Genomic DNA, 20,630 nt, shown 5'->3' with positions numbered 1-20,630 from the left:
GCACTATATACCTGGATGGGGACATATATATACCAGGATGGGGGATATTAGTACAGAATTGGGGGACATTACCCCTATAACAGTGTCAGCAGCAGATTCTTCCCCCTATAGCAGCAAGTCATGATCACATTTTTTGCTTATTTTTTTTCTATTTTCCTCCTCTAAAACCTAGGTGCGTCTTATGGTCCGGTGCATGTTATAGTCTGAAAAATACGGTATATATGGCAATAAAAATGAAAATGTATTCACCGTCACATGTTTTCTCGTCTATGGCCAGCACTCGCCCTTTCCCACAAGCACAGCGATGGGAGTTCTTCAGATTAATGCAGACCTCACTACAACCACCATTATCTCGCTCACATTCATTTTCATCTGTAACACATATAAATAAAAAACTTGGTTTAAAGGGAACCTGTCGCGTTGTACATACAGTCCGATCTGTGGATAGCACATTATAGAGGAGAAACTGAGCAGAATGATATATAGATTTGTGGAAAAAGACTCAGCATGTTCATTGAAATCCTTGGTTTGTCCAGTGGGCGGTCCTACTAGTGATTGACAGTTATCTCTGCATGAATATTAATATAGGGAAGACTGCCAATCCCTGAATATAACCGCCCACTGGACTTATATGTATACAGACACCAGGAAATTCAAGGAAAATATATATCAATCTGATCAGCACCTTTTGTCTATAACAACCTGTCTACAGATCAGATACCATTTTCACCATCATAGGTTCCCTTTAAGGCTTAAGTCATAGACATTTTTCATTCTCACTCATTATTTTTAATTATAAATATCTCCAATACATTAAATAATGTAAGAGAAAATATAATATTTCGTGCAGTATGGCTGGTGTAAGAGATCACGTTTTAGCAGATTGCTGTCTGGTAAGAAATTATAGTGCAGTATTTTACATTTCATGATAGTTTTAAGAGTTTGAATATTTTTCTAGATAGATTCTATCAAGATGACATTGAATTAGCGGTGTTTGCTGAATCGCTCAGATCACTGAACGTGGCATCTTTTCTTCAATCCTTTGTCCCTTTCTGTATTTTTATCTTGTTCAGTACGTCCTTTGCAAGCGATATTAATAACGCTACGCTGTCCTATTTCTCTTGCAATTGCCATATTTCTTATATCATTCTGCAGGAATAAATGAATGGATCAGTAATAGCCACTGGCAGATGATTTTTCCATCGTGTATCAAGTCAGAGGTGCTATAAATCAGACGGTACTCAGAGTCTACTTTTTTGGCAGATGAGAGCTAAAAATATTCCCTGCCCTTCCTATCTAGTTCTGTTCTAGCCTGCTCATTTTTTAAATCTAGAGAGGTATTGCTGTGTAGTCTTTTATATATCACATCCACGCAATGTAGGACTTTATTGACTCTTGTTAAAAAAGGTAATGCTCCAAAATAAAGTGTCCATTAAGATTTAAAACATTTTGTGGGATTAGAGCATTAATGGCCTATCCCTCCATGCAGGTGGATGGAGGGATGTAAATAAAAGGCCACGTCCAACTTATGATCTAAAAGGGTGCCAAGCTTCTGACCTCCGCTGATCCAATATTGATCTATCTTAATACTCTGATCCTGAAAAACCTGTTTAAGGTTTTTGTTTTGTTTGTTTTTTATTCCATATAAATGAATATCTGCCTAAAAACCATTTGTACATATATTAATTCCTGCTCTTTGCCCAGTGTAAACAGAGTCAGTGATGTAACAACAAATGATAGAATGATTGTTTGTTGTTGGCAATTACTTGGGCATAAGAATCATCCTCTCATGTAATCAAGGCATGAAACGTGAATGTTATGATTGTCAGTTATCAGTGTAAGTATAAAGGGGGATGGCTTACTGGCTTATTTTTAATAGCTCCCTTTTTTATCAACCTTGACAATAAGGGTATGTGCACATGTTAAGTATTCGCTGCAGACATTTCTGCTGCAAATACTGAATTGTTGGCAGGAAAAACGCAGCATAAGATATGCACTTTTTGTTGCCTTTTCTCTGTATTTTTTATGCGTTTTTTTTCTCCATTCATGAGAATAGGTAAAATACACTACAAAAACACTGAGAAAATTGACATGCTGCAGATTTGAAACTAGACTAAAATGCAGCAGATACTTAAAGGGGTTGCTGATCTAAAATGACAAGTCTACAGTCACTTTATGTGACTGCAGACTTGTGAATCCTCGCATAGAGAGAACTGCGTGCTGTGAGGATTCTTCGATGTCAGACCAGACAACCCTTTTAACGTGTGCACATAGCCTTAAGAGGGGGGCTTAGCTACTGAAAGGAGCCAGTGAGTCAAACCCATTCATGCACATCAGCGGTGACATGCCAACATAGGACGCTCTCTTCTATGAAGAAGAAAAAAAAAGCTGGAAAGAGAGCTGACATTGATTTCTCTATGGCAGGCAGCTTTGTTAATATAAGTACATTAGAAAGTGATATATTTTTGCACTTTACATTTTTTAGAGCTTTCAAAAGCAATAGGATTTGAAACGCAAAGTGTATTACAAAGCTGCATAACTTTTGCTTCAGTGTGATACATAGGCTGTTCTTACCCAGACAAGTCTGCCCATCAGGGCCTAGAATTGTCCCAGAACTGCATATACAATCTCCAGTGTCCAGACACGTTCCTCCACACTCCATCAGATCGCAAATATCGTAGAAGTCTAAATAACAGATAACATATTATAGAAAAACTCTAGCAATCATATTTTAAACCACAATCTATATTCTGATATTTTTTACATTACTTCATGCTTTTTTCCGTTTTGCTATGCAGAGCAGTGTCCTACAGTATATCATTGGAAACATTTCCTCTGTACTGTTGTAGATGAATCAAGCTATAGGAAAACAGGAATACTTCAACCCCAATCTACACAATTGAGAACGCTACTTTAAATTAGAGGAGATTAAACTAAACCACAATGTTTTATAGATACAGTCATATGAAAAAGTTTGGGCACCCCTATTAATCTTAAGCTTAATGTTTTATAAAAATTGGTGTTTTTGCAACAGCTATTTCAGTTTGATATATGTAAAAACTGTTGGACACAGTAATGTTTCTGCCTTGAAATGAGGTTTATTGTACTAACAGAAAATGTGCAATCTGTATTCAAACAAAATTTGACAGGTGCATAAGTATGGGCACCTCACCAGAAAAGTGACATTAATATTTAGTAGATCCTCCTTTTGCAAAAATAACAGCCTCTAGTCGCTTCCTGTAGCTTTTAATGAGTTCCTGGATCCTGGATGAAGGTATTTTTGACCATTCCTCTTTACAAAACAATTCCAGTTCAGTTAAGTTTGATGGTCGCCGAGCATGGACAGCCTCTTCAAATGATCCCACAGATGTTCAATGATATTCAGGTCTGGGGACTGGGATGGCCATTCCAGAACATTGTAATTGTTCCTCTGCATGAATGCCTGAGTAGATTTGGAGCGGTGTTTTGGATCATTGTCTTGCTGAAAGATCCATCCCCTGCGTAACTTCAACTTTATCACTGATTCTTGAAAATTATTGTCAAGAATCTGCTGATACTGAGTGGAATCCATGCGTCCCTCAACTTTAACAAGATTCCCGGTGCCGGCATTGGCCACACAGCCCCAAAGCATGATGGAACCTCCACCAAATTTTACTGTGGGTAGCAAGTGTTTTTCTTGGAATGCTGTGTTTCTTTGCCACCATGCATAACGCCTTTTTGTATGACCAAACAACTCAATCTTGGTTTCATCAGTCCATAGGACCTTCTTCCAAAAAGAAATTGGCTTCTCCAAATGTGCTTTTGCATACCTCAGCCGACTCTGTTTGTGGCGTGCTTGCAGAAACGGCTTCTTTCGCATCACTCTCCCATACAGCTTCTCCTTGTGCAAAGTGCGTTGTATAGTTGACCGATGCACAGTGACACCATCTGCAGCAAGTTGATGCTGCAGCTCTCTGGAGGTGGTCTGAGGATTGTCCTTGACTGATCTCACCATTTTTCTTCTCTGCCTTTCTGAAGTTTTTCTTGGCCTGCCACTTCTGGCCTTAACAAGAACTGTCCCTGTGTTCTTCCATTTCCTTACTATGTTCCTCACAGTGGAAACTGACAGGTTAAATCTCTGAGACAGCTTTTTGTATCTTTCCCCTGAACAACTATGTTGAATAATCTTTGTTTTCAGATCATTTGACAGTTGTTTTGAGGAGCCCATGATGGCACTCTTCAGTGGAGCTTCAAACAGGAGAACAACTTGTAAGTGGCCACTTTAAGTAGCTTTTCTCATGATTGCATACACCTGGCTATGAAGTTCAAAGCTCAATGAGGTTACAAAACCAAAAAAAGTGCTTTAGTAAGTCAGTAAAAAGTAGGTAGGAGGATTTAAAACAAGAAAATGATAAGGGTGCCCATACTTATGCACCTGTCAAATTTTGTTTGAATGCAGATTGCACATTTTCTGTTAGTACAATAAACCTCATTTCAAGGCAGAAACATTACTGTGTCCAACAGTTATTACATATATCAAACTGAAATAGCTGTTGCAAAAACACCAATTTTTAGAAAACATTAAGCTTAAGAATAATAGGGGTGCCCAAACTTTTTCATATGACTGTATAAACTGTAGAATTCTACCTTCAAATAACAATTTCCATCTATATAATTTATATGCAGATATTTTGAAAAATTACGGCCTCCGATTTTAACAACTGGAAATCCTAAAGTCACATGGCATCATACATTATACAAACCTTATTATAATGACAAAACGACTGGACACATTGACTAGATGGAAAATGATTGGACACGGCCTTTATTTAAATTATTTAAACCACATAACATTAAAATGTAGCCAAATAAATATCTCAATTTTATTTAAAAACAAGTTCAAACATTTACCAATCCGCAGCTCAGCCACAAGGCTCAAGCCCGTTAACCAAGTACCTGTCCATCCAGATCCCTGGACGACTAACCCCTGCCGTGACAATTATTCAAAGGAGGGTGGGCAGCGCAGCACACAGGTATGACAGCGCCAGAGGGCAGACACAAACCTCCGAAGCTGCACCCTTTTATCACCCCGCTCCCCTCCTGTGCCTGATGGCTGCGCCAATCATGGGGCCTTTACCAAGGCAGAAACTCTGTTTACCCTACTACGGACACCTGAGTGGCCGGACTAGCCCACCAATCATTTGCCCTATTTGCCCTGTAAACGTGACCTGGGCAAAACAATGGGAAAGCCTCTTCCCACCATTTAACCCCTTCAGTACCACGGGAATACATAGCATCAGATAATGCCATGTATTCCCCACCTGAAGGTCCGGGGATAACCATTCTGCACTGAAACCTGTAAGAAATTGCAGTTAGTTGCAGGCGGTTATGTTGGAAAACACATGCGGTAATTTTTGCAGTTTTTGGAGCTTAAGCCAGAAGTGGATCCAGCAGAAAGAAAAAGTTGATGTCCTTCCCTTATTTTGCCATTTCTTTTAAATCCATTCCTAGCTTTGGCTCAAAAAAACTGTACGGAAACAACCTCACTGTCAGTAAGTCACTCCAATTCTACCCAGAGTACAAAAGGATTGGACATACAGAAACTGCTTGATCATTCTTTCTCCTGACATTTGCCATAAGAGTAAAGTTTGAGCACTCCAAACATAGTAGGTAATTGACCAGTTTTCTCAATATAAATGAGTAAGATCACCATAACAAGGCATTGTGGTAAAGTCCATAATGGAACAACTCTGTCAAGTCTGAACTCACCTAAAGGCTCCTTTTTATATTGTAGTACAGTACATTCAGTGTATAGTCTAAGAAAGGCAAGTGGCCCAACACCAAATGTGTCCATATACTCCCATTGACCCATGCATCATCATTGGGCTGCTATAATCTATGCTCTTCTTGAAATTATACCACCAAGAAGAAAACATGTACCAGATCTCATGACAAAAATTTCTCTTCAGTGGGGGTCTGATCACTGTGTACTCTGCAAAAGTATATTTAGCCAAAATTGAAAAAGCTAAGTGGATCTGAAAGGAAAAGTGGCATGGTGGTTTCTTAGGAGACACAGTAGTGAGAGTTTATAGTGGCGATACACAGCCTTTGGTACACATCGCCCCCTCTGCCCTATTTGAAAATACCAGTGGTATAAATGACACAAGGTTGAAGGGTCTTGGATTGAAGAAGGATGATGCAGTTAAATATTTGCCATATTTTTCATTGTGGTCCAAAACCGTCTAGTTGGGCCTCTTGCTACTTCCTCCCCACCTTCAAATAAACCTTGATCTCATATTTTTGGAGTTAAACTTAATTTGCAAATGATAAAAGAAGAAAAAAATAGAGTACTTACGACCACAAAAGACATGGAAGCAAACATTTGGCTTTGTTAAGCGATACACATAATACCCTCCTGGGCAGGCCTTGATTTCCACAGTTGTGTTCCATTGGCAGCAGTTGTTACTGAAACTGGCACAGGCTTGTCTTTGCACAATGCCCTCTGGTTCACTTGGGTGGCTCCCATTGAGCCAGATTGGGGCATGTGTGCCACAGTGATTTTCTGGGATACAAAATGTTGGCATAGCATCTCCAGCCATACCAGTGAACCGATACCACTCGCCACTCAGGTGGTTGTCACACATCGGCTTGTCTTGTGATTCATTAAGTAAGTGGTCCGTGTTTCTCCAAGGCTCATTCAGACTTATATAAGCTGAACATGGATCCAAGGCTTGAAGTAGAGAAGAGATGCATAATATAAGATGTTCAGAAGTGTCTACTGTATGTGGTCAGATATACACAAATATCTATCTTATGGAAAGAATAAAAGGGAAAAAAATTGTGCAGACCTGAATTTGTCATACAGTCCTTTGAGGCTGCAATGTGGGTTGTGATACCTCACTGAGGTTTGAGTCCAGTTCTATTTCAAAGCACACATTTTACTCACTATGTCTGAACTTAAAGTGTAAAGCTACAATCACACATACTGGTTTAAATGTGTTGTCCAGTACTTTATATTGATGGCCTAATCTTAAGATAGGTCATCAATATCAGATCACTGGGGGCGTCAGATGGATGTGATCAGTTGCAGAGTGCAAGAGCATAGCTCCATCAACTGTATAGTGCTTGCTAAATCAAGAGGTGGCATAAAGTTAGAAAAAAGTTTCTAAATATTCACCAAATTTTTCATAATGAGAGAACTAATATGATACATTTGGAACATCTAGTCTACTTCTATGTGGTCTAAGCAGTATTAATAAATCTGCCCTTGTGTATTTCAATTACTCACAATTTTCAAGATATCGACATAGTCCTGCCCTGGAAATCATCTGGACAACTGCTACAGATGTACTGAGCTCCACAGAGGATTATCTAGACTGGACATGATTGGGGCTGACAGCAGGACTAGGTATGTATTGGTTTTAGCCTCTGGATTTTCATCCACTGAAACCAAGGAGAAATCTTGGTAACGATAAAGAATTGTAACACAGTAATGTCTTCAGTATTTAAGTAATTTGCTGAAAGGAGAAAGTCAGCGGTAAGCGAAACTAACATGTAATTAGACTCATATTATAGATGTTAATTGGAAGTCAATTAATGTATCCAATGCAATTATCATAATTTCTGAGTGTCCCATATTTACCGTTGGCTTATACTATCATGCTGTGTCACACTGGAAGAGATCTGCATACACAAACACAGCACAAATGGCTCGTATCTAGGTATAAGATGCAAGGTGGAATGTGCAGTTTAGTTTGGCAATGGATGTCAATTAAATCATCATCAACATCTTCCTATTTTAGCCAAGTCCAAAAACTTTTGGTTGGTACCCATTAACAAATATTGTGCATTATGATCTGCCTCTCCTCTAAGAGATTAATATGTTTTTGAAGTACCCCTGCTGTAATCTTTAGGCCGCCTTTTACAAACACACACACTTTTTTGTGGCATTGTTTTAGCATTTATAATAGTGCCATGAATTTCATTTTGAAGCCTTTTTTGGGTCACACATTTTTTACATTTTCCTCAAAGTTTTTTTTCCCCTAAATGAAAGGGTATTTTTGAAAAGCTACTGGAATAAAGGACATACCGTAGCTAGAGAATGGTAAAAATACTAACACGTAAAGGCCATAAAAGCCATATATTATATATATATATACACACACACACACATTTTGCATCCAATAACTTCCCACTGGCTTGCATCTAACATCTAGACATATAGGTTTTGTAGTGAAAATATGACAAAAATGCAGTGTCAGTCTTAGAAACACTGTTAAATGTAGTTATACATTGGAATGTAATAAGCTTCACACTGGCGGACACAGACAGAAGAGGCCCCTGTGCAGTAGCAATATATGGGCCCTTTACAGTCCAGTAGCTCATCATAATGCATAATTTCACATATTTTGGAGGTGGAAATGGGCCCCCTTACCTCTTGGGCCCCTGTGCGACTGCACAGGTTGCACCAATAGTATGTCCTCCCCTGAAGCTTCATGTATGTATTACATACAATCACATATGGTTTTGGAGCCATACATTGAGTTGAGCTCCAGCATGTACAATTTGGCATTGGAAAAATATTGAGAATTCCTTTTGTCTGTTTTAGGAAATTATTATTACTTACCCAAGGGGGTCACTTCATTCAGGTAGAAACAGAGGATCAAGTAAAAAAGCATTTTTTAAATCCAAGTAGAAACTGGAGAACTGGACCTGGTGTCCCTAGTAAGGTACTTGTCAGATGGTCTCTGTCTTCTCTGCCTCTGAAGAACAGAGAATCTTGTTTTCCTTTATTTATCACTATGACCTCTACCTTATCATTTTCAGTGGACACATTATCAGAAGGAAGAGGATGAAATGAGCCAAACCTCTGACCCCTCCAGCAGAGATCTGCCTTGTAAACAAGGATATTTTTACTAATTGATCCTGATGTCTCATCCTCCCATTGTCTTCACATGCTGGAATTCTCAAAATGATGCATTGTTACCCGCAAGAGAACCCTGAGGAGAGACATTCAGGAGACAGGTCATCAGCTGAAGTCAGCCTTTCCGTTTGTCCTGTCCTAAGTCACATGCTTTTAGTTCTTTCTTCTTGCATGCCTAGAATAACTATCGGTATACTTTCATAGAAGAATTTAAAACCAAAAATTATGGAATTTTTTAACATTATTATAATAACACATAATATGCTATAAATATTAAAGATGGCCTTGGGTGTACAGAGAATGTCTTGCAGAATAGATCTGTGCATCTTATGAATGACAACGGAAACCACTAATGCTAAAGAATTTGCATTTTGGAAAGTATTTAGTGATAATGAATGTTATATATGTATATACAGTCATGGCCAAAAGTGTTGGCACCCATGATATTGTTCCACAAAATGAAGTGTTTCTCCCACAAAATTATTGCAATTACACCTTTTGCTATACACATGTTTATTTCCTTTGTGTGTATTGGAACAACACAAAAAAGAGAAAAAAAAGCAAATTGGACATAATTTCACATTAAATTGTTGGCACCCTCAACTTAATATTTGGTCGCACACAGTTTGGAATATATAACTACAATTAATCGCTTCTTTTAACCATTAATAAGCTTTTTACACCTCTCAACTGGAATTTTGGACACCCTTGTTTTGCAAATGCGGCACCCCAGGAGTCCGATTGCTACAGTGGCATAGCCTCCCTCACAGAGGGTGATGCTGACTCGCCCCCGGGGCCGTGGGGTACTCGGCAGCCGGGCCTCTGTGTATGCCGGTGGGGGATATCACGGTGGCTGGCCCGGTCCGTGACCCAGGGCGGTCAGTAAAAAGGGGGATATTTATAAGGGATTTAAAGTGTTTGTGACGTCACCTGTGGAATGCGGCTAAAGGGAACCGCCGCTGCGGAGCAGTCCTCTGGAGCTGGTGTTACAGCAGCACGGATGGTGTGGCTCTCCACAGGTAGAGCCAGCTGCAGGGCAGTGTAGAAAGTGAGAGAGTTGCGCTGGGCGTTGTAGTGCAGGGAGGGAAAGATGGCGCATATGAAAGAATGGACGGAGGCAGTGCGGTGCAGTCATCCGAGTCTTTACTCACAGTTCTTATGACAGTTCTACTGGTGCACTGTACAGGTGTCAGCCTCCCACGTCGCGCTGCGTTCACCAGGCAGGGGTTCAGCACTTCCTCAGGCAGATTAGGAGTACCTGACAGAACCCCACTTTCTTTTGTTCCTAGCTAGACCGTCTTCACGCTGGGTCTTTCTCCCTCCTGCCCTGCGCTTCCCACTCTCAATCCCGTTCGGGTGCTCTGAAGTCCCTCCTGTCACGTTGGAGTTCCCGGACCTGCTTGACCCTCATGGGGATTAGAATGAGGCTTCGGCAACTGACTACATAAGCCAGAAGCCTCCGGTTTTCCCAGCCGAGACTTAGCGTAACACGGCTGGACCAGGGGCCGGTCCCCTTCTTGCGGCCTACGATCCCTCTGTCTTCTGACAGATTCAGGGCGTACGGGTGCCGTCCTGCACTCACCGAACCCCCTAGGATCCCTTCTGTAGATCGGAGCCTACTCCTCTGCTCCCCACCTGGGCCTCTAGGACTGGGCCCTACTTGTGGAGCAGAGCTCCTAAAGAGCTTCTGCTCCCAGACTGACTGTCCTTCTGTTCTTCTAAACTGAACCTGCCACCCTAAGATGGCCTCCCTTTTTATATCTCACTATATAGTGCTCCCTTAATCTACTTCCTCCACCCACACCCACTACTGGTTCCCCCTACCTCTGGGTCCCCCCCACTCCAGCCAGGGACAGGGCTCAGCAGGAAAATACATTGCATCTTGCCCTTCCAGCCGGCCTGGAGCAGTGTAGTGTTGGATGCAGGTGTTGGGGTTCTGGGCAGCGCTGCCTCCTTACCTGAGAGGAGGAGACACCACACCTCTGGGTGAGGTGCAGTACCTCTGTGGCGACTGAACCCTCAGGGGTGCCACAATGCCATGCCTGGAAGCAAGGAGGGGTCCCCTAATCAGGTTTACCAGCATACAACACTTTCCTGGCTCCAGACCAAAAAGGGGAGCTCCTCATCTTCAAACTGGAATCTGGAGGGGGGCTTAGTAAGAGTAGTTGAGAGGAGTTGGAGACAGGAGAGCGACGAGGAAGGACCTGGGGAAGGGAGCTGTGTACAAGCTCTCCCCAGAGGAGAGAAGCACCACGGAATCGGACACCGGAGTCCGTGGTTGTGGGGCACTGAAGGCCCAGCAGCAGAATCCGGAGGGCACCACGTGGGAGCGACACTTAAGGAAGGCCCGAGCAGCCTGCCATACGGGTGAGGAAAAAGACGTTTTACTCAGGGACAAGGTCCGCAGCATAGCTTCAAGCAGCAGGGCCAAGAGAATAGCGCAGAGGGAAGGCCTACAACTCCACCTGATGAGGTGGATCCCCAACTTGCTTCCAGGCCGCCCGGACCTCTACTACCAGCTAGTATCCATGCCCTGGTCTGCTTAACAAACTGCGAGTAAAAATAAGAGGAAACCGCCATTAAGCTGTGGACTGGTCATTATCTGCGCCCTCAGCCCTGCATTACACCACACCAACAAATCTACCTCCACAATTCATCATATACTGCCTGTGGAGAGCTGAACCAACTCTGCTGCGTCACCATCAGCTCCAGTGGATCTTCAGCGCAGCGGCGGCCCCATATACCCGCATACCACAGGTGGCGTCACGAACATTATCTCTAAAAACTTTATTCCCCTTTTACTCTTCCTTTAATTGACCGCCCTGGGTCACGGACCGGGTCACTGCCACCGTGACACCCCCAGCACCGACCGGCCCGGCTGCCGAGTACCTCACGGCATAGGAGGCACGTCATAAACTGCTCCAGGTCTCTCATATTTGAATGGTGCCTTCTCCCAACAACAATTTTAAGATCTCTCCACAGGTGTTCAATGGGATTTAGATCCGGACTTATTGCTGGCCACTTCAGACCTCTCCAACGCTTTGATCCATCCATTTCTGGGAGTTTCTTGAAGCATGTTTGGGGTCATTGTACTACTGGAAGATCCATGACCTAGGACGCAAACCCAGCTTTCTGACACTGGGCACTACATTGCCAACCAAAATCCTTTGGTGATCTTCAGATTTCATGATGCCTTCCACACAGTCAATGCACCCAGGGCCAGAGACAGCAAAACAACCCCAAAACATCTTGACTGTAGGTACTTGTTCTTTTCTTTGTAAGCGTCATTCCATTTTCAGTAAACAGTAGAATGATGTGCTTTACCAAAATGATCTATCTTGGTCTCATTTGCCCACAAGACACTTTCTCAGAAGGATTTTGGCTTTCTCATGTATATTTTGGCAAACTGCAGTCTAGCTTTTTTATGTCTCTGTGTCAGCAGTTGGGTCTACTGGGTCCCCTGCCATAGAGTTTAATTTCATTCAAATGTCAACAGGTAGTTTGCACTGACACTGATGCACCCTGAGCCTGCAGGACAGCTTGAATTTCTTTGGAACTTTATTGGGGCCGTTTATCCATTATCCAGAATGTCCTGCGTTGCAAACGTACACATTTTTCTCTGCTGTCCACTTCCTGGGAGATTAGCTACAGTACCATGGGTTGTAAACTTCTTGATTATGTTGCACACCGTGGACAAAGGAACATTAAGATCTTTGGAGATGGACTTGTAACCTTGAGATTATTGATATTGTTCAACAATTTTGGTTCTCAAGTCCTCAGATAGTTCTCTTCTCCTCTTTCTGTTCTCCATGCTTAGTGTGGCACACACAGACATACAATGCAATGATTGAGTAAATTTTTCTCCTTTTATCTAGCTTCATGGGTGATTTTCATATTGCGCACACCTGTTACTTGCCACAGGTGAGTTTGAAGGAGCATCACATGCTTGAAACAAAGTTGTTTACCCACAATTTTGGAAAGGTGCCAACAATTTTGTCCAGCCCATTTTTTGGGTTTTGTGTGAAATTATATCTAATTTGCTTTTTTTTCTCTGTTTTTTTTTGTGTTGACCCAACACAAACAAAGGAAATAAACATATGTATAACTAAACATATAGCAATAGCTATCCTTGGCAGGAGAAGATAGAAGGGGGAAAAAGAGCAGAGAGCGCTGCCTGAGCATAGTAATTAATTGTAACACTGTGGAGAGGTGAAGTGTATGTAATGAACTTACCCAAAATGGTTGTGGAAAGAGGAAAGAAGAACTTGAGATGGCGCTTCCATTTGAATGTGCGGATCAGACAGTCCATATATCCATATTAAATTTATTGGTTTTAAAAACAGATTTTACTGTCAAACCACATTTACCATAATAAACTTTTAAGAACACTCATTTGTGAAAAAAAACCACGGAAATTTGGCAAAAATTTCAACATTTTTTAACTTTTAATTCCATGCCCTTAAACCAGAGACAGTTGTTGGAGATGACTCGCCCAGGGGATGGGGATGACTCGGTACCCGGGCCTTTAGCCTGGCCTTTAGGGATGTCGCGGTGGTCGGCTCCCGGGCCCTTACCCTGGGATCTCTCCTTTAAAAAGGGTAGATATTTGTTAATTTTAAGAAAGAGTTTGTGACGCCACCTGTGGCTTCTGGTGAGAATCACCAGCGCTGTGTAGTCCTCTGAGGCCAATGATAAGGCAGCTTGATGGTATAGCTCCCCAAAGGTGGAGCTAGGCCTCAGGGCAGTGTATGTAGGGGGATGCAGGACAGGCGAGACTCAGCCGGGTCAGAGCAAGAACGGGGACAGACACGATAGTCACTTCAGTACCTTTTACTGATGGAAATTCAGGCACGTCCCGGAGCACTGTAGGGTGAAGGGTGCATGTCAGGATCCTCCCCAATGAGCGAGTTTTGGGCCTCCTGTCTCTTGCCTCTGCGTAGTAAGTTTCTGACCTGCCTGGAGCTAGGCCTTGTCTCGGTCCTGCGCTGGCTGACCTTGTGACAGGGCCTTCTCTTGGAGTACAGACACCTTAGCTGCGGGCCTACATGTCTCCCGGCTCTGTTACGTATCAGCACTTTAGCGATCCTGGAACTTGTAGTTCTCCAGGGATTCCGGTTATATCTTACTGGGTCGTGGAGATCCCGGTAAGCTTCGGACCCGGTGTCCGGTAACTGATTCGGGGTGAGCTGCGTAAACTCCTCTTCCCCCTATGTACTAACTCTCCACTCGCCTTCGGCCTACTCGGGCCCTCACTAGGCTACTCACACTAACGGCAGCTTGCCGCGCTTGACCAATCTTATGGCGCCGGCACACCTAAAGCTCACCTCTCTGAGCCACAACTGAGTCTTGATCTGGATAAGCTCCACTGCAGACTGACCTCTTTCTGTGTCTCACTCTGCAGGAACTCTCTCAACAGGTTTGCTCTCTGTCGTCTCCAGTCTAGACTAACTGCTGCCTGGCTCCACCTTCCCTATTTATCTATCCCTAACGGGCTCCATCTGGTGGTCTGAGGTGGAGATGTGTGAATGGGGGCCTCTTGTGGAGGAATCCGTCAATACACCCTTCTAGGATCTGTGATACCAAGCGCAGCTGGGCGTCACAAGTTATGTCACACAAAATAGTTAATAAATAACATTTCTCACATGTCTACTTTACATCAGCATTGTTTCAGAATTTATTTTTTTTGTGCGGAAGTTAGAAGGTTTAAAAGTTGACCAACGATTTCTCATTTTTCCAACAAAATTAACAAAACCATTTTTTTAGGGACCACATCACATTTGAGGTGACTTTCAGTGGTCTATATGACAGAAAATACCCCCAAAAGACACCATTCTAAAAACTGCACCCCTCCAGATGCTCAAAACACATTAAAGAAGTTTATTAATCCTTCAGGTGCTTCACAGAAACTGAAGCAATGTGGAAGGAAAAAAATGAACATTTAACTTTTTTTCACAAATATTTTACTTAAGACCCCATTTTTTTTATCTTCACAAGGGTAACAGAAGAACATGGACCTCAAAATTTGTTGTGCAATTTCTCCTGAACAAGCAGATACCCATATGTGGGGGAAAACTACTGTTTGTGTGCACGGCAGGGCTCGGAAGGAAAGGAGCATCATTTGACATTTTGAACGCAAAATTGTCTGGAATAGAGAACGGATGCCATGTGCCTGTCCCTGATGCAGCTAAACAGTGAAAACCTCCTCCAAGTGACCCCATTTTGGAAACTAGACCCCTCAAGGAACTTATCTAGATGTGTGGTGAGCACCTTGAACCCCCAGGTGCTTCACAGAAATTTAGAACGTTAAGTGTGAAAATAAAAAATAATCACGTTTTCCACAAAAATATTGTTTTAGCACCAAATTTTTATTTCCAAATATAAGATGAGAAAATTGACCCGAAAAGTGTTGTGCAATTTCTCCTGAATACGCCAATACCCCATATTCAGGGGGAAAACTACTGTTTGGGAGCACGGCTTGGAATGTAAGAAGTGACGTTTTGGAATGCAGACTTTGATGGGATGGTCTGTGGGCATCATGTCGCGTTTGGCGAGCCCCTGATGTGCCTAAACAGTGGAAGCCCCATACAAGTGACCATATATTGGAATTGATCTAGTGTTTCCTGGTATGTGAATTTTATAATGTAGTTGTATAGAGTGCATCAGGTTGGCATATGTGAGTTGTGTAACGTGCATCAGGTTGGCATACTCGAGTTGTGTAATGTATGTCAGGTTGGCATACGTGAGTTGTGTAGTGTACGTCAAGTTGGCATATGTGAGTTGTGTAGTGTACGTCAGGTTGGCCTACGTGAGTTGTGCAAGTCAGAAATTAATTTAGTAGTCCATGGATGTGTGGTACAGCTTGAAGCATTCTTTTATACACAGGTGTCAGGCACAGTGTGGGAAAGACTAAGTGCAACACGAAGGGATGAGGGGAAGGAAACCCAGACACTAGGGAATGGGGGAGTGGAGACCCCTAGGCAGATCTAATGACACTCTGAACACCCTACTGTCTCTATATTGGTTCCACCCCAATCACCGAGCAGGAAACCTAAGCCCTGTATATCCCTAGAGCTAGGCCCTAGATGAGGGGGGGTGAGAAATGGTCAGTCCCCACTATAAACTAAAGACAACAAGGGAGACAAACAAAGGGGGAAAACTTAGCTTGAGCAGTCACAAGAGAGAACACCAAACGTCCTCCAAGGGCACCAGAGAGGAAGCTAGCCAACTGCTGTAGCTCCAATCCTTCACAAGGGGAAATGTGAATATCATCGGCAACTCTCTGCAGCAGACTGAGAGTTTATAAACACCCGGACCAGATGTGTCAGAGTAGGAGGGAGGCACCAAAAGTGAGAAGGATTTAGGAAGATGTCTGACCTTCTACAACCAGATGCAGAGCGACTATCTGTCACATCTGACACACCCGTGACAACAGACCAGGTTTTTCGGGGCAGGTGTCGCATTGATAATTGGTGTTCTTACGTATCCCCTTTATGTAACACATTCGGCACCTCTTTTGCGACCTTCCTTTCCTTGTGGTTTAAGGGACTGCTGCCCTGGTGCGATATGAGCACCTTCAGTTCTGGAAGTACTGGGCCCTGCTCCTTCCTGACTTCCAAAAATTAGGGCCGTGATCACTATCTCCTGGAATTGAAGGTACATACTGGTCTGGCCTGCACATTGTGATCGCATATTAGCATTATACATTGTCATCTGTACGATATGCACGGCCAGCTTCTTGTACCACAGCTTAGCTTTTTGCAATGCACTGTAGGGCTGGAGGACTTGATCAGAGAGATGAACTCCCCCATGTTCTTGTTGTACCCCATGGTACAGTAAGGTTTGGTGACCTGTGTAGAGAACCCTTGTACAGCGGTGGGGGTGCTGCCATCACCAAGTATGGTGGTCAAGAAAAGGATATCCCTCTTATCTTTGTACTTGACCACCAGCATGCTCTTGCTACATTGGGCTTTGCTGTCACCCTTACCGAGCAGCTGTCCAATTAGCGTCTTAGGAATGCATTTCTGATTTTTGCAGAGAGTAGTGCTGGTAAAAAAGTTATCCATGTAGATGTGATAACCTTGATTCAGCAGTGGGTGCACCAAATCCCACACAATTTTCTCACTCACTCCAAGGACAGGGGAACACTCAGGGGGTTGAATCCGGGTGTCCTTCCCTTTAAACTCTAAACCTGTGTGTGTACCCTGAAGTACTCACACAGCTTGTAGAGTTTAATTCCGTACCTGGCCCTCTTACTCGGCAGGTACTGCCAGAATTTGAGACTCCCCTTGAAATATAATAGGCACTCATCCACGCAGATGTTCCTTTGGGGAACGTACACCTCAGCAAAATTTTTTGCTGAAGTGATCAATGACCGGCCAAACTTTGAAAAGTTGGGGTCATTTTGGGGGAGGACACCGTGCCTTATCATTATAATGCAAAAATTTGTGGAGTGTTATATAAAACATCAACACCCCAATATTGCTGAAGTTCTGCCTTCTCCACTAACCCCCTGTGAAGGACAAGGCCCTAAAACATCATCATTTCTACTGTGTCTACAGGGGTCTAGTTAGAAAATGATGAAGGGTGGCATTGTGCCCAAAATTGCTGAGAATTTAAATTTGTCTCGGACACCATGAGGTTTCCAAAATCCTCAGAGAAAAAGACATTCAAAAAGTCTACTTCTGTGAGGCCAGTGGTATAAAATTTGATTCCTGATTGCGCCACAAAATCAGGAATCTGTGGCTCATAATCTTCAGGGGTGAGGTCCATATGGGGTCAGTATATACACTGGTTCATTTTCTGTTCCTGGGTGTCTGCGTGGCGATTCAGTATCACTTGAGGAAGAGGAGGAGGAGGATGAAAAATAAAGGAAGGTGGCATCCTCTCCCTCATTATCAGTGTTGGAGGCAAGGAAGGCGTATGCCTCCTCCGCTGCATACCGTGATTCAGACGAGCGGGACATTTTTTCACGTATGAGGTGCTTTGTGTGTACCAAATTTTATTCATGTGTGTGTATGTGAGTGAGAGAGAGAGTATTTGGTGTCAACTTTTTTATTTAGAAGAGAAAAAATAAAAATAAAAGGAATATACAAACATGGTAAAATAAAAAACAAACTAAGCAGATGTCAGTGAAAAAAAAAATAATTATTGAGTGCCTGCATCTCGCTCACTAACCCTGACTATAAATCAGTAAAAATTACTGTAGTTGACATTGATTACTATATTTTTACTGTCCCTAATCTAGTCCTATCAACTAACCTAAATTTTTTTATTCTTTTTCCACACCTGAAAAAAAAAGAAACAAATGGATGCCGATCAGTGATGTGCGTCACCGATCATCGCTTGATGACTGTAAGACGCACGCACAGATGTGATTTTTTTACCATTTTGCTATCTGACACTAACCCTGTCTATCTTCAGTAATAAAATACTGTAGTAGATGCTCAGTACTACAGTATATATTTATTGTCCCTAATCTAGTCCTATCAACTAATTAATTTTTTTTATTATTTTTTAAAAACAAAAAGAAAAAACAAGGCAACAACAACAACCGGATGCCGATCAGTGATGTGATGCGTGTCACTGATCAGCGATCGACAGCTGTAGAACGCACACAAAAAAAAACTGGGAAAGAAAAAAATCCTGGAAAACAGCAAGCATGAGTGCAGATCAGTGGTTTGTGTCATTGATCAGCTCTCAGCAGCTGCAGGGCCCCCCCCCCAAAAAAAAAATGCCAAAAATCAAGCGATCAAGTACTGATCAGCACTTGGCGGCAGAAAGGGGGGTGGATTAGGAAAAAGCTATGGATCAGGAACGTCTTCTTTCAGGAACAGCAGCAGCAGCAACACCAGCAGTGATGGCACAGTTTTGAAAAAGTCTATGGCATCACAAGGTTCAGCACAACACCACAGGACAGCACAATGACCGCTCTGCAATGTCCCCAAGCCAGATTGAGGAAGTACAGAGCTGTCATTATGGGGTCAGATCATGTCTCTGCACGCTGATCGGTGCAATCGACGTCACCGTCCAATTGCACCGAATAAAGCTGGGCCTGGTGACGCTGGCTTTGCTAGGCTTGAGCTTATGATCGATGCAGTTATAGCACCAATCACAGGTTGGACATTAGTGTTTCAGGCAATTTAATTTCAGAATTGAACAGCCAATCACAGCGATCATAGTTGCACGGGAGGCGGCGCCATCCCCCATAACGACAACTTCCGGCGCCCTGACGCAAGATTCAGCAGCAACTTAATGCGATCACTGAGACTGGGGTCGCGGTGCCTCATTAATGTTAGAACGTACCAAACATCCAAGGTTGGCAAGTCCTTATCAACCTCAACTCATGGATACATCCAAGGTTGGAAAGGGTAAAAGGGGTTGTCCATGAGGTATATTGATAGTCTATCCTTAGGATAAATCATCAATATCTGATCGGTGGGAGTGCCATACTCAGCACTCCCACCTATCAACTGTTCCCCGTGCTGGCTGGATTTGCTCATTTGCGGAGTGGAACTACACAACTCCATCAACTGCAGATCCGCCCCTTGTTATTTCCTATAGGGGATGATTATTATTATTATTTATTTATATAGCACCATTGATTCCATGGTGCTGTACATGAGAAGGGGTTACATACAAAATACAGATATCACAGTGAAAAAAATAAACAATGATAGACTGGTACAGAGGGAGGAGGACCCTGCCCTTGCGGGCTTACATTCTACAGGATGGTGGGGAAGGAGACAGTAGGTGGGGGGTTGCAGCAGCTCCGGTGTTGGTGAGGTGCAGGTCCAGTGTTGGTAAGGCAGCAGCTCCAGGCGTCTTGATGAGGCAGTGGGGTCATGACAGGCTGTAAGCTTTCTTGGGTTTTCATGTTCCGTCTGAAGGATCCGAGTGCGGTGGATAGTCGGATGTGTTGGGGCACAAAATTCCAGAGGAGGGGGGATATTCAGGGGAAGTCTTGGAGGCGATTGGGTGAGGAACGAATAAGTGTGGAGGAAAGAAGCAGATCGTGGGAGGACCGGAGATTACGTGAAGGAAAATATCGAGAGATTAGTTCAGAGATATACGGAGGAGTAAGGTTATGGATGGCTTTGTAGGTCAGTGTTAGTAGTTTGAATTGGATACACTGGGGAAATGGGAGCCAATGAAGAGATTTGCAGAGGGGAGAAGCGGGGGAGTAACAAGGAGAGAGATTAATTAGTCGGGCAGCAGAGTTAAGAACTGATTGGAGAGGTGCAAGAGTGTTAGCAGGTAGGCCACAGAAGAGGATGTTGCAGTAGTCTAGGCGTGAAAAGATGAGGGCATGCACAAGCATTTTAGTAGATTGAGGGTTGAGGAAAAGACAGATTCTGGAAATATTTTTGAGCTGGAGGCAACAAGAGGTGGAAAGAGCTTGGATGTGCGGTTTGAAGGACAGGGCAAAGTCGAGGGTTACTCTGAGGCAGCGGAGGTCCAGTAGAGGGGAAAGCGTGATGTCGTTTATTGTGATAGATAGATCAGGTAGGGAAGATATGTGAGATGGAGGAAATATGATGAGTTCAGTTTTGTCCACATTGAACTTGAGGAAGCAAGAGGAGAAGGAGCATATGGCTCATAGACACTCTGGGACTCTGGAGAGCAGAGAGGTGACGTCTGGGCCAGAGAGGTAGATCTGGGTGTCATCAGATTATAAGCGATACTGGAAGCCATGTGAATTTATGAGTTGTCCCAGGCCAAGGGTATAGAT

At 43.1% G+C, this 20,630-nt stretch overlaps 1 protein-coding gene across 2 annotated transcripts in view; it reads right to left on the bottom strand.

Moving 5' to 3' along the window:
* The window catches only part of OIT3 (oncoprotein induced transcript 3), a 100,353-nt gene extending 91,575 nt beyond the window's left edge, over positions 1-8,778 (bottom strand). For both annotated transcript variants that reach the window (XM_073685653.1, XM_073685654.1), the window contains exons 1-4: positions 8,606-8,778; positions 6,335-6,709; positions 2,575-2,685; positions 250-372 (exon numbers count right to left, since the gene is read on the bottom strand). In XM_073685653.1, coding sequence (XP_073541754.1) covers positions 250-372; positions 2,575-2,685; positions 6,335-6,709; positions 8,606-8,657 — 661 coding nt within the window. In that variant the 5' untranslated portion in view covers positions 8,658-8,778. The remainder of the gene's footprint in view (positions 1-249; positions 373-2,574; positions 2,686-6,334; positions 6,710-8,605) is intronic.
* Between the last annotated feature and the right edge of the window lie 11,852 nt (positions 8,779-20,630).

This window comes from Phyllobates terribilis, unplaced genomic scaffold, assembly GCF_046119375.1.
Source record: "Phyllobates terribilis strain yellow unplaced genomic scaffold, ASM4611937v1 Scaffold_5__5_contigs__length_657084704, whole genome shotgun sequence".
NCBI lineage: Eukaryota > Metazoa > Chordata > Amphibia > Anura > Dendrobatidae > Phyllobates > Phyllobates terribilis.
The sequence above is the reverse complement of the archived record's forward strand: the minus strand, read 5'-3'. Positions and strand labels throughout refer to the sequence as shown.